Source organism: Sinocyclocheilus anshuiensis, unplaced genomic scaffold (assembly GCF_001515605.1).
Source record: "Sinocyclocheilus anshuiensis isolate Anshui unplaced genomic scaffold, SAMN03320099.WGS_v1.1 scaffold154, whole genome shotgun sequence".
Taxonomy (NCBI): domain Eukaryota; kingdom Metazoa; phylum Chordata; class Actinopteri; order Cypriniformes; family Cyprinidae; genus Sinocyclocheilus; species Sinocyclocheilus anshuiensis.
The window spans coordinates 1,865,377-1,880,925 of record NW_015546101.1 but is presented as its reverse complement, the minus strand read 5'-3'; the positions used below and the strand labels follow the sequence as shown (position 1 = coordinate 1,880,925).

At 37.7% G+C, this 15,549-nt stretch overlaps 1 protein-coding gene across 1 annotated transcript in view; it reads left to right on the top strand.

Annotated features, from left to right (window-relative positions):
• The first annotated feature begins 5,964 nt into the window (after positions 1-5,964).
• LOC107700451 (immunoglobulin superfamily DCC subclass member 4-like) overlaps positions 5,965-15,549 on the top strand; it is a 111,448-nt gene continuing 101,863 nt past the window's right edge. Inside the window, exon 1 of the mRNA XM_016502097.1 lies at positions 5,965-6,473. Within this exon, the coding sequence (XP_016357583.1) occupies positions 6,407-6,473 (67 nt within the window). The 5' untranslated portion in view covers positions 5,965-6,406. The remainder of the gene's footprint in view (positions 6,474-15,549) is intronic.

The window sequence follows — 15,549 nt, the reverse complement described above, 5'->3', positions numbered from 1 at the left end:
TCTCTGAACAGCATATGTGTTTTGTGGTGTTTCTTTGTGTCTGGAACAAGTGCATATAATCTTTCCTTTTTATTTGTTTTTGTTCAGAAGCGAAAGCAACCTACCACAAGAAGCACACTCATACAATCACTTCATTATGCCATGACAAAAGTGCCTTTGATGTGGTGGAAGCAGAGCAACCTAGAGTCACAACAGCACAGAGAGATAGGAGATATTTACTGAGTTACAGGAGCAGTGCTGTTTGGATAGATAGCAGCTGCAGTAGGGACATCCCTGTTGTTTGATCTGTTTCAGTCCCTCTGAGGTTTGGATACGGTTACCCCCAGGAAGCCCATCGTTTGCAGTTGGGCGAGATAAAATATCTGTGCCCATTCTGAACATGATATGCCCAAGGCAGAATCCATATACATACACTATGAAATATTAAAGTCTGTATCATAAAACATTTTCATGGGTAATGAATAAATGCTTACATAATAATCTCCCGTGGCTTTTCTCTAATCTGCTCTGTAAATAAGGCTGGACTCTCTCCTCAAAATGTTGCCATCATGCTGTGTATGATAACATTGTTTACACCTGGTATCTTTTAGTGTTTGTTTTGTGATGAGTATAAATCTTCTCTTTCTTCAGAAGAGATTAGATTATTATATAGTTTATTAAAGTGTTCTTCACACTAAGAAAAATATATATTCTTTTAAGAACTGCATATTCACTGGAAGGTTCTTGTACGCATCAAAATAAAGCTTCCAAAAGTGGGTTTTGGAGCGATGTCACAGAAGAACCATTTTAAGTTCCCTCACTCTTAAAAATAAAGGTTCTAAATGTACAAAGGTTTCTTTATATTGAAATAATTCTAAAGATTTTTTAAATATTTTTCTCTTCTCGCTCAAATAAATAATTCTTCTAAGAACATTTCACCAAAAGGTCCTTTGTGTAACTTAAAATGGTTCTTCATTGCTGCGAAACCCCCTTTTGGAAACTTTATTTTTATGAGTACAAGAACTTTTCAGTGAACAGTTCTTAAGATATCCACTTTTAGTGTGAAGAACACTTTAATAAGCTAAATAACTTTTTTACACTATAAAGAACATTTTGTGCAATGGAAAGGGTCCATGAATGGAAAAAGTGTGAAATAAAAGAAGATAGATAGATAGATAGATAGAGACAGACAGACTAGCCATTAAAATAAATGGACAAAGTCAGAAGAAGAAAAAACATTCTTGTAAAATTCTGAAACATTATGCACAGCGTTCGCAAACCATTTAACTTAAAAAGAGTATGTGGATACACACTGTCAGATATGAGTTGTTTACTTTTGTTCTGCCCCTTATGAGCCTGTGGTTGAGCTGACCCTAGTTAGCTCTTTGTGTTCAGAGACGGCAAGGGTCCCATGCACATAGCTGTGTCAATGGCCAGCCGGAGTGGAATCCTCAACCTGTAGGAGCGTATGACATGGATACACATGTGATCTCTCACCCCCTCAGACACCAGGAGAGAAGAATTCTCTCTTGGCCCATTTGAAGGTCAAGGCAGAGGGTCCTGCAACCCCAACTGTGTACTATGCGTGTGTGTTGCACACTAGTCTATGACTTGCATATCAATTAACTATAGAACGTTATTGAGGCTATTATTCATACACATTGAATTGTGTGTGCCTTGTAGACCTATATACAATCAACGCTACTGTAGTTACAATGAATGAAATTGTAAATATAGAACACATCCGACTTTATAGCAAATTGGCACGTGCTATAGCAATATCAGCGCATCATATTAAACAAGGGTGTCTTTTTCATTGCTACTGGCGAAATACGAAGCTCTAAATTAGTCAGTGTGTGTTTATTTAACATTGTTGTGTCGTGTATTTGGCGCAGCGCGTTTGCAGGTTACAAGAAACTAGCGTGGAGTCGTGTACACGGAAAGGGGGTGTGTGAGGATAGTGGCAGCGTTTCATGCAGCTCCAGTGGACACCTAAAGCGGGACTCACTGGTGTGTGCGCGCGCGTGTTGTAAGGAGAGCTAACACACTCTCACACACTTAACATTTGGACACAACATGGCGATGAGGCGCCGAGAGACACGACGACTCTTCCCCGACTAACACAACCACGTTATGTTTATAGGTGGGGAAAGCGCGCTACAGGGAAATACGTGAAATTACGTGCAACTAATTAAACCTGAAGAGATTTTTCCCGAATTCCATTAACTTATATGCATGTAGCTGCAGCGGTCATATAAAGCACACACTGCTTTACCCCGCTGCTGGAAATCAAACGCTCTACATGGCGGTGGAGAATATCTGGTTCTTCTGTCTACTTACTCTGGGTTACTGTGGATTATCCGTGCAAGGTAATAAAAGTTAAATCTAAACCCCAGTGTTTTCCCATGCAATGTCTTTTAAGTCGTGTGTGTCTGGTAGCCTGTGTCTATGTATTTCTTTGTATCTGTCAGGATATGTGAGTAGAGGGGCTGCAGAGAGAAATCATGCACCTTGCTTGTTGCAGCGTTTCGGAGCGTTTACTTTTCACGTTTTCCTTTTTTATGTATCCTTTACGCAAACAGGCAATCAAATTACGCTGAAGTAGGCTACAAGATTTATTTGGCTTCAACTTTTTGTCACATCCAAACCTTACTTTTGTAAACAATATGCGTTCAATATAGAGTAACGGTTTAGTTAATTTCGACGTAATAGTAAAAAATATGAAAACGATATTGACACACACACACAAAAAAAACCTAATGGATGAAGAGGCATAGAATGCAAGGCAGTGTTTGCTCAGAGGGGCGGATATGTAGTAAGGGGGTTCTAGTTTGGGAATGTACAGGTTGATAGTCATCATGACTTATAGCAAAGTAGCTAACATTTGGTAAAATAAATGTTGGATTTTAAAGGGGTTTGTTAGACTGCCTTATTTGGAGTTGAAGCTCCAAAAAAAATTTGGGGGAAGATGTTCTTAAAAAGTTCATGTTAGCAGTCTAAACTCTACATATTAGCCTACTTAAACGTTGCAAGCGAATATTATCTTTGAGTGTCCTTGAGTTAAAAATATGAAACTAATATTTAAAAAAAAATTTTAAATGAACATTTATTAAAGCATAATATTCGTCTTGAAATGAATGACACTGAAAAAAGATTACAGGTGACACAGTTGCACGGATTGTTACACTGAATTGGGATACCTATAAATCCGGTTAACTATTGTAATTTTGGGTAAATAAATACATGCATATGTAAAGGTTATAATGATAACTAGCTTGGGAAAAAGTTGGTCTTTGTTGTTTTTGAACGACGTGAAAGTGCCTTTCACAGAACAAGATGACAGGGAGTTGGACAGGTCAGGTCTGATAGTAACAATGCAGTCTGCTTTTTGCTTCATACTGTCTATTAGTGCCCTTATTATGGGTTTTTGAAAATTACCTTTCATAATTGAGGCAGTAATTAAAGCAAAAGGAGCCCTAACCAAGTATTGAGTACATGTACAGTAAATGAACATACTTTCCAGAAGGCCAACAATTCACTAAAAATGTTTTTTTTATTGGTCTTATGAAGTATTCTAATTTGTTGAGATAGTGAATTGGTGGGTTTTTGTTAAATGTGAGCCAAAATCATCACAATTAAAAGAACCAAAGACTTAAACTACTTCAGTCTGTGTGCATTGAATTTATTTAATACATGAGTTTCACAATTTGAGTTGAATTACTGACATAAATGAACTTTTCCATGACATTCTAATTTATTGAGATGCACCTGTACATACAGGAACAAAATACTTCTAAGATGCCTTGGCTTTAAATTCACTGTGATGTATGGTTTCAAAGATGAAAAGTTAATCTCATTCATTCACTCACTCTGTCCTGCAATGAATAGGATGACTCGCTCAGATTGAAATCAAATTTAGGGTACTTCCTCTGACTTATACAAAGGCATCTGATCACTTCCTTTCTTTCACATCTCTTCTAGTGAGACCTAAAATGTATTATAATTCTACATTAGTTCAACAACTACATACTTTTATCCGATTAGTGGTAGAGAAACTGAGGCCTTACTTGCTTTCAGCCATGCCAGGCAGTTTATAACCCTAAATGAGCTTTATCACCCCAAATTAACTAATTTGAGCAGATGTTCAAGATCTCTGAACAGCATATGTGTTTTGTGGTGTTTCTTTGTGTCTGGAACAAGTGCATATAATCTTTCCTTTTTATTTGTTTTTGTTCAGAAGCGAAAGCAACCTACCACAAGAAGCACACTCATACAATCACTTCATTATGCCATGACAAAAGTGCCTTTGATGTGGTGGAAGCAGAGCAACCTAGAGTCACAACAGCACAGAGAGATAGGAGATATTTACTGAGTTACAGGAGCAGTGCTGTTTGGATAGATAGCAGCTGCAGTAGGGACATCCCTGTTGTTTGATCTGTTTCAGTCCCTCTGAGGTTTGGATACGGTTACCCCCAGGAAGCCCATCGTTTGCAGTTGGGCGAGATAAAATATCTGTGCCCATTCTGAACATGATATGCCCAAGGCAGAATCCATATACATACACTATGAAATATTAAAGTCTGTATCATAAAACATTTTCATGGGTAATGAATAAATGCTTACATAATAATCTCCCGTGGCTTTTCTCTAATCTGCTCTGTAAATAAGGCTGGACTCTCTCCTCAAAATGTTGCCATCATGCTGTGTATGATAACATTGTTTACACCTGGTATCTTTTAGTGTTTTGTGATGAGTATAAATCTTCTCTTTCTTCAGAAGAGATTAGATTATTATATAGTTTATTAAAGTGTTCTTCACACTAAGAAAAATATATATTCTTTTAAGAACTGCATATTCACTGGAAGGTTCTTGTACGCATCAAAATAAAGCTTCCAAAAGTGGGTTTTGGAGCGATGTCACAGAAGAACCATTTTAAGTTCCCTCACTCTTAAAAATAAAGGTTCTAAATGTACAAAGGTTTCTTTATATTGAAATAATTCTAAAGATTTTTTAAATATTTTTCTCTTCTCGCTCAAATAAATAATTCTTCTAAGAACATTTCACCAAAAGGTCCTTTGTGTAACTTAAAATGGTTCTTCATTGCTGCGAAACCCCCTTTTGGAAACTTTATTTTTATGAGTACAAGAACTTTTCAGTGAACAGTTCTTAAGATATCCACTTTTAGTGTGAAGAACACTTTAATAAGCTAAATAACTTTTTTACACTATAAAGAACATTTTGTGCAATGGAAAGGGTCCATGAATGGAAAAAGTGTGAAATAAAAGAAGATAGATAGATAGATAGATAGAGACAGACAGACTAGCCATTAAAATAAATGGACAAAGTCAGAAGAAGAAAAAACATTCTTGTAAAATTCTGAAACATTATGCACAGCGTTCGCAAACCATTTAACTTAAAAAGAGTATGTGGATACACACTGTCAGATATGAGTTGTTTACTTTTGTTCTGCCCCTTATGAGCCTGTGGTTGAGCTGACCCTAGTTAGCTCTGTGTGTTCAGAGACGGCAAGGGTCCCATGCACATAGCTGTGTCAATGGCCAGCCGGAGTGGAATCCTCAACCTGTAGGAGCGTATGACATGGATACACATGTGATCTCTCACCCCCTCAGACACCAGGAGAGAAGAATTCTCTCTTGGCCCATTTGAAGGTCAAGGCAGAGGGTCCTGCAACCCCAACTGTGTACTATGCGTGTGTGTTGCACACTAGTCTATGACTTGCATATCAATTAACTATAGAACGTTATTGAGGCTATTATTCATACACATTGAATTGTGTGTGCCTTGTAGACCTATATACAATCAACGCTACTGTAGTTACAATGAATGAAATTGTAAATATAGAACACATCCGACTTTATAGCAAATTGGCACGTGCTATAGCAATATCAGCGCATCATATTAAACAAGGGTGTCTTTTTCATTGCTACTGGCGAAATACGAAGCTCTAAATTAGTCAGTGTGTGTTTATTTAACATTGTTGTGTCGTGTATTTGGCGCAGCGCGTTTGCAGGTTACAAGAAACTAGCGTGGAGTCGTGTACACGGAAAGGGGGTGTGTGAGGATAGTGGCAGCGTTTCATGCAGCTCCAGTGGACACCTAAAGCGGGACTCACTGGTGTGTGCGCGCGCGTGTTGTAAGGAGAGCTAACACACTCTCACACACTTAACATTTGGACACAACATGGCGATGAGGCGCCGAGAGACACGACGACTCTTCCCCGACTAACACAACCACGTTATGTTTATAGGTGGGGAAAGCGCGCTACAGGGAAATACGTGAAATTACGTGCAACTAATTAAACCTGAAGAGATTTTTCCCGAATTCCATTAACTTATATGCATGTAGCTGCAGCGGTCATATAAAGCACACACTGCTTTACCCCGCTGCTGGAAATCAAACGCTCTACATGGCGGTGGAGAATATCTGGTTCTTCTGTCTACTTACTCTGGGTTACTGTGGATTATCCGTGCAAGGTAATAAAAGTTAAATCTAAACCCCAGTGTTTTCCCATGCAATGTCTTTTAAGTCGTGTGTGTCTGGTAGCCTGTGTCTATGTATTTCTTTGTATCTGTCAGGATATGTGAGTAGAGGGGCTGCAGAGAGAAATCATGCACCTTGCTTGTTGCAGCGTTTCGGAGCGTTTACTTTTCACGTTTTCCTTTTTTATGTATCCTTTACGCAAACAGGCAATCAAATTACGCTGAAGTAGGCTACAAGATTTATTTGGCTTCAACTTTTTGTCACATCCAAACCTTACTTTTGTAAACAATATGCGTTCAATATAGAGTAACGGTTTAGTTAATTTCGACGTAATAGTAAAAAATATGAAAACGATATTGACACACACACACAAAAAAAACCTAATGGATGAAGAGGCATAGAATGCAAGGCAGTGTTTGCTCAGAGGGGCGGATATGTAGTAAGGGGGTTCTAGTTTGGGAATGTACAGGTTGATAGTCATCATGACTTATAGCAAAGTAGCTAACATTTGGTAAAATAAATGTTGGATTTTAAAGGGGTTTGTTAGACTGCCTTATTTGGAGTTGAAGCTCCAAAAAAAATTTGGGGGAAGATGTTCTTAAAAAGTTCATGTTAGCAGTCTAAACTCTACATATTAGCCTACTTAAACGTTGCAAGCGAATATTATCTTTGAGTGTCCTTGAGTTAAAAATATGAAACTAATATTTAAAAAAAAATTTTAAATGAACATTTATTAAAGCATAATATTCGTCTTGAAATGAATGACACTGAAAAAAGATGACAGGTGACACAGTTGCACGGATTGTTACACTGAATTGGGATACCTATAAATCCGGTTAACTATTGTAATTTTGGGTAAATAAATACATGCATATGTAAAGGTTATAATGATAACTAGCTTGGGAAAAAGTTGGTCTTTGTTGTTTTTGAACGACGTGAAAGTGCCTTTCACAGAACAAGATGACAGGGAGTTGGACAGGTCAGGTCTGATAGTAACAATGCAGTCTGCTTTTTGCTTCATACTGTCTATTAGTGCCCTTATTATGGGTTTTTGAAAATTACCTTTCATGCAGTGTGTAATGTAGCTGTATGTGGATGTAAACAGTCTGCAAAGTTGTAAAGCTCAAAGTGCATCATAAATAAAGTTATTGTCTCTCAAAAGAAAGAGTCTGAACCGCTGAAACGAGGCGTTTAAAATTCTAATCCCATTTCCTTTAAGTTCACACGTCACAAGTTGCCACATTTACATCCCGCGAAAACTTGAACCCCCCTCAAACTAGGGATGGGCGATACCACTTATTTTGTTTTCGATACGATACCGATACTTTTACAGGCCAGTATCGTCGATACCGATACGATACTTCTAAACTTAACTTTTAAATTATGAAATTTATTAAATTAAGAGTAAAATGGGTAATGATACCGATTTAACTTTATATTTGAAACTAATTGTAACATTCAATACGCCTTAATTGCAATTTATTAGGTTATATTTTTGTTTACATGTGGTTAAAATATGTTTACTGTAGTGGTAACCATGGAAATCTACAAATACTATAGTTGAACTACGGTCACTTTCGTAAAACCACCATGGTTCATTTTCATAAGGGACTGCCAGTGAAAGGCTGTTGCATGCATATAATTCAACCTTTTTATTCTGTGACGGCTATTAATTATATTAACATTACTGAATAGAACATGATCAATATGAACTTTTAACGTTCGATTTAAATAAATGTAATTGCACAAACTATGTAGGCTATAATTTAAATTTGTTTATTGTGAAATAACTCAAACATGTTTTTTTTTCTGTCCTCTGATAAGCATTGTTCTGCCGTTCCCAAAAGCATCAGTGGTTTCTTATGATACTTTTGGGAAACGCAGCCTTGTTTGAATGCACTGTCAGAAGTGAGTGAACGCTCTCTGTGATTGATTAGTTTTGTCTTGCAGCATTTGCGTATGTTCAGATGAGCAGGAAAATAGTTCCATCCTACACAATTATTAAACGAAATCACTGGTAAAAAAAAAACACTTTAGTATCGATACTTTCGATACTCGCATCAGTATCAATATATCGATACTTCAGGATCGATACGCCCATCCCTACCTCAAACTTTGTGGCTCGTTCGTGTGGATAACATGTCGACAAGATGCTGTGCTCTACGCTGTGAAATTAAATTAGGCCTAGTTTATTTGCACTTCTAAAGGATGAGCCTGTGAAGAATCAGTGGTTAAAATTAATCTTTACTACGATACCGCAGCAGTATAATCACAACCTTTTGCTGTGTTCTCATCATTTCACTGACGACTGCTTCCCCAATCTCCGCGAGTTCAACACAGAGTTGGACCAGCTTGCTCCTCCGAATCACAACCTGTAAATATGATGAATAATTGTTGCTTTAATGTTTTGTCGAGCGTGCAAAATATGTAGTTTTGTGTGTTGTGTTGTGGATACACTCAGTGCAGCTGTAGGTCTCTGGCTAACTCACGTTATAGTTCTGCTAATAAGCTGTGGGCCCGCTATGGTCTATAAATGTGTAGATTAATATAGAATGTCTGTCGTTCTTATTACTCGAAGTCATGATAAAGGATGGAGCAATACGTTGGTTTGCAAACTGCAGTGATTTATCCGTACTCCACGTTTGTGTTCGGATCAATCGGACCAATCAGAGCATCACACAGAGGAGGGGTTTGGAAAGATCAGTCTTCGAACAAATCATTTGAGAGTCAGTACATAAAATTAAATGCATATTATAAGAAAATGAATGTTTTTTTGACCTTGCATGCATGTAAACCTGTTGCTGGGGACTCCCAAAACCAAATTATGAACCTTTCAAATAGCATAATACACTTTATTTCCTGTTTCGTTGTTCTGACATATCAAACAATTATCAGTTTAAACAGGGCTTTAAGATTTTTTGTGTGCAATACCCGCACTTTTATGTAATCTTATGGAATATATTTATCGTACTGGATGACATGTAATGAAATTGGAAAGATCAAAGGCTGTGGTAGTGTTGATATGGCTTGTGAAGCCTCGGGCAGGAATCAGCGACTTGAATTCAGTCACTGCCGCTGGAAGAAAAAGGGGTGGGGAGTGGTCAGAGCGATTTATCCAAAGACTATACACCTTATTTATATAACAGAGGAGCACTGAAACACATGGGCACCTCCTGGCATTCAGCGATGCCCTCGGCTCATCGATGTCTGTTGGGAAGAATAAATGGCAACCACAGCAGTCAAAACACAGTCATCTTTGAGCTCTGTTAACGATTTTAGTGCCAGTGCTGTAGCGGGTAGATTATTTACAGCGGGGCGGGACCTAGTGATCAATAGCATTAAAAATGCGTGCGTGAGACCACTGTGCAAAGCCGAAGGATGGCTCTGTTAAAATACGTTTTATTTACTTGTTGTTAAATACTTAAAAAAAAACTTGTGGTTTTCATCCAGAATTGTTTTGAGTTTTAAAGTTTTTTGTTTAACATTAATATTAAATTCTGTTTTCATACAGCATGATGATTGTCCTATATTTGTCTCTATTAAGATAAATGCATTGTCCTCTGCAGATTTGCATGCTAGTCCTGTAGATTATGCGTGAAGTAACTATCAGTTCTCTCTGTTGGTTACTTAGGGTTATTTTTGCTCCCATGCCCCAATATTTAAGATAATAGGGGTTCATTCAGAATGACCGGCCATTTTTTCTCAGTCATCTCAACGGCAAAATGTGTCCCAATTTACCCAATTTCACCCTAATATTATTTCCTCATAATAGTAGAGGAGAGGATGCTTTTTCCTTGGAAAAACTCTGGTTAGAAGAATAACCAATGCTCTTAAAAGGTAAAGTGCCCTTCAAGATTGCTGTTAAATTAAGTTTTTGCAATAATGCTGTCTCTTTTGGTTTGTGCTAGATGAGGATATAAAATGGACAGGAACATTTAAATATCCTATATTGTCTGTATGCCTTTCTTTACCCCAGTATATTATATAACTGCTGAGATTATTTAGCTATGAAATATCCCTTTACTAGTCATTAAAAAACTATATTAATAGTTAAGTATATTATATTAATATTAAATATTAAGGATTATCTCTATCTAGTAGGTAGTGGGTTTAGCCATGAATGCGCAAAATGAAATGCAATCCAATTTGCCTGATATACACTGACATGTGAAAGTTTGGGAACCCCTTGCAGAATCTGTGAAAATGTGAATAATTTTAAAATAAGAGCGATCATACAAAATGCATGTTATTTTTTATTTAGTACTGTCCCGAGTAAGATATTTTACATAAAAGATGTTTACATATAGTCCACAAGACAAAAAAATAGCTGAAATTATAAAAACAACCCCCTTCAAAAGTTTGGGAACCCTTGGTTCTTAATACTGTGGGATCAAGGTAAATTGTACTTAATTTGTCTTCCGGGAAACATGCAAGAATCTTCTGTTGCTTCTGAAGGGCAGTACTAAATGGGAACAAAATTATATTTCAGCAAAATAAGAAAAATTGGGACATCCTGTTCTTAATGCATTGTGTTTCCTTCTGGAACATCAGTGAATGTTTGAACCTTTTTAATAGTTGTGTTTGAGTCCCTCAGTTGTCCTCAGTGTGAAAAGATGGATCTCAAAATCATACAGTCACTGCTGGAAAGGGTTCAAATATGCAAAAGATGCTGGAAAACTGAAGAATATGCGGGACACAGAGGATTTTTCTGAGGAACAGTGCTCAGTTTAACTGTTCAGAACAAACAAGGGACTCATGAACAACCATCACAAAACAAAAAACAGTGGTAGATCATCCAGGTAACCACACACACAGTATTAAGAACCAAGGGTTCCCAAACTTTTGAAAGGGTTTATTTGAATAATTTCAGCTATTTTTTTTGTCCTGTGGACTAAATGTAAACATCTTTTATGTAAAATATCTTACTCAGGACAGTACTAAATAACAAATAACAGGCATTTTGCATGATCGTTTTGGTTACCATTGACTTCCATTGTACGTACAAAAAACACTGAGACATTTCTCAAAATATCTTATTTTATGATCCACAGAGGAAACAAAATCATCCTAGAATCATTCCTGATGTGAAAAAAAAACTTGTTTCAGAGAGGTGGAAATCCAACTAGTGATCGAACTCCATGTTAATTGAGGAAAAGGGTGAAGACATTTCAGATTTTCTAAAAGACCTAAATCTACTCAAATGTTCTTAACTATTACTGAACACAATCTTCAGGGTCAAATTGAAAGCTACTGGCATGTTGTGGTGGTGTTGGAATCAAAATGAAATGCTGACTTCAGCACCTGTGGATTATGATAACAAAAGAAATCGGAGATGTTTTGATCATAATAGATGTTCTGTTATGGACAGGCGGTGATGTGGGGGAGTAGTATTTTGACAGGTGTCACCACAAGAGATGCTGTAAGAAAATACAATAACAGGAGAAGGTAGAAGGAGTGGTCGAGCAAGTAGATCTTCTTGTCGGAGTGAGTTAAATTTTTGATTGCTCAGGTTGGTCTTTCCAGTTAATTTGAAAACCAAGAGCAAAACATCCCTGTTTCCTCACTGCGACTATTCCCTCCTGTCCACTAAGATTTGTACCCACAAATTCAGACTGCGCTTCCCTGGGGCTGTGTGCTGGGTTTACAGAGAGGAAGAGGAATTGTTATGTGGGATGTGGTAAGTGATGCTGGAGAATCATGAGGGTGATTTGGGGTGATCCATCTCTCTTTTTTTCTCTCTTTCTATTCATGAACATAGCTCTTTGCTTTTCCACAAGAAAGATACATAAAAATATCTGTGAACTCCTGGTGAATAGATGAGGACCAGTGTGTTGATGCACTTAACAGGCTGCGCCTCTCCACTATAAAAATCCAGATGTTTAACTTTCTCATGTAAAGGTTGTTGTCTAACATTCCAGTGTTCTCCTAGAAAGCCATGTACAGCTGTCTGCTTTGAAAGATTCACCAAAAAGACAGAAGCAGCGTTGAGGCCAGAGGGCATGTTTTACAGGGTCTGTCACATGGTCTCACTGGCTTGCGGCTCCAACGCATGACTCAGAGCTGTAGTGTGTGCTCTGTCCTGGGGGTGCTCACCATGTTTTGATCACCACATCAGCGCAACACGGCCTGTCCTGCAGAAAGGAAAGAGTTACTCTTTTGTGCTCCATCGCATTTATTTTCTGCATCATCACTGGATCTGCTGTGTAATCTTTCTCTAGTACTGCTGCAGCACTTCTGCCATTACCTCCATTAAGCATCTCTTCATGACCTCATTTTCCCTCTTCTTTAACAAGTCTTAATATTGTTTAATGCCCCTGAGAGGAATGAAGGGATTTTCAATTATTGCACAAACTGTAGACTGAAGCAGAGGCTTCTACAGTATGTCAAGGCGCTTATACTCTCATCATTTTGGGCTGTGATGCTTAAGCTGAAGATATTGTTCAAAGTGAATTATTAAAATGGATGGCAGTAGTAGATAAATGATGGTTTTCTAAAGTCTTAGAGTCTTACTGGTTAAAACCTCTAGGAATGCACCGATATTGAAATTCTGGCTGATACTTGTAAACCATTAATTGATTTTATGTTGTGTCTGATTATTACTTTGCTGCCGTACCATGGGTGCAGCAGGCGCAATGATATTACGCAGCGCCTGAAATAGGGTTATTGGAAGTTACCTAGCTGGGGACTATTTTCAGGCGCTGCATAATATCATTGCGCCTGCTGCACCCATGGTACGGCAGCAGAGTTCCTTGATTATTAAGCCGGAATGAGAGTATAGTTCCTAGCCATATCGGCCTAGAAAAATCGTCTTAGTACACGATGTAACTACAGAAGAGTCAAGTTTTAAATAGGAAAAACATAGAAACTCTTTGGTCATTTTTGAGTGAGATGCTAATGGTCTAATCGGATTCAATGATCTATGCTAAGCTACAGCTAAAAGTGCTACCGCCAGACCCGGAGATCGGCTGAATGGATTCGAAAACAGTAAAACTCAGCTGTTTAACTCTATAGGGGAGTTGGAAAACCTATTTTCAAAAATAGTGGAGTGTTCCTTTAAAGGGGTCATCGGATGCAAAATTCACTTTACAAGTAATTTGAACATAAATGTGTGTTGGAAGTGTGTACACATCCATCCTATAATGATAAAAATCCACTTAGTGTTTTTTTTTTTTTTTAAATCCCTATTTTAAAATCCCCTTTCTCAAATCAGGCTGGTCTGAGATTCCTGTCAGAATTACGTAGTTCTGTCCTGTTCTATCCCTTTGACTTACTGCTAGATGATAATCTAAATCTTAAAATATGCAGCAATAATTAAATATTCACTATCGGCTGATAAATGTTCATTATAAACTTAAAAATTAGAAAAGAATCAAGGATTTCACACCTTGAATATGTCAACTGTCAATGAAAAAAAAGACGTAAGACACTTTGTAAATCCAAATTAATGTCGGTGTAAATGCCCTTTAAATTTGGCATGAAATTGTGGTCTTCACTGTTGTGGAGTATATCAGAGTGTTCTCAAACAAGAAGAAAATGTAGGACTTTGTAGGATTTTGTCCATCGGGAATTGATTGGATGATTGTCACTTGCTACAGTAATTGCTTTATCTCAAGTGAGTGACAAGTTTCTGGAGGGAAAGGATTGAAACTGAAATTGATTTAGGTTGGTTTATATTATTTATTTATTTATTTTTTTATTGTTTTGGTTGGGTGTAGATGATTTTTCCAAAGCTATGAGCCTCCATGTATTTTGCATTTGCCAGGTTTGCTGGTCAGTGGTGAGGTGAATCATTTTCAGGAGAAGGAAGTATGGGTCGTACAAGGAAGTTATTCATTATCCTACTTCCTGACAGTCTTTACAAAGGTCTGCCGCAGGTTGTTGACCCTAGGAAAGGTTGACCGATTTCTAGTGAGACCTGAAATTGATTCAGTTGTGTAAATATCTGACATAAAATATGCATGTTTATATATTTGACCATCTGCAATAAGTCTAATAAGAATCCCCAAACTGATCTATGGTTCATACGAATGAAGCTGATAGTGCTTAGTTCTCTGTGTTCTGTGTTGCAATGGCTATTTGAGTTCAACATTTGTACACATGGACTCCAGGGATACTGTGACCTGGATAACAGCTGTCAAAATCTATCAGCTTGTGGCTTGACCAGAGATAGAACCTCAGATGGGTCAACAGGAGATGAAAAGATGGACAAAGAGAGGAACTGGATGGGTCAGTGGGAGACTAGGTTTAATGAGTATCCACTTACATGATAATTAAAGTGATTGCTTGTCTTTCTTAGGGGGATAGTTCACCCAAAATGAAAATTGTCAACATTTACTCGCCTTCATGTTGTTTCAAACCTGTATGGCATTTTTTTTCTTCTTTTTCTTCCGTACAATGGAGATCAATAGTCACCAAAACTCAGGGACGTGCAGAGAGCTCCTCAGGGGCAGGGGCTCAAATGTGTAGTGTGTATGTTTGGGCATAAAAAATATCTTCAAACTTACAAAGCTCAAAGTCCACTCCAAAGGGGGATATTTCGTTTTTTAAAAATCCTTTTTCAAGAACTACAACGAACAGCTCGTTTGGACTACAGCGTTTGTTTTCGGGCTTTGTGATATCACAAAGCGGCCCATTAGAATATCATGAAAAAAATTCCCGCCTACGGAAATTCGCATAGTTGGGGGGTGGGGAGGGGCGAGGTTGTGGTTAGAACGCTTGGTTGAGTGCATCAGACAAGACAACGACGAAGAAGTGCTGCTGTAGCGTCAGGTTTTCGCAATATCACTGTATTTCTGAAGGAAACCGACTGTCTTCAGAAAATTTTTCATTTTAATTTAATCTTGCTTGTAATGTCTGATAAAGCAGTGTTTTTTTGAGCGGAGCTGCTTTGTGTACAGCCGTTACCAGGGAAACCTTGATCTCTACCACTCCAACAGCGCCTCCTGCTGCCAGAGAACGAGTTTGCATATATATATGCCGCCTGGGAAACACTGGACTTTGGTATAAATAAATTCAACTGTATAACAGTTTCACTGCAATTCATGTTATAATGTTAGAATTAAATAACAT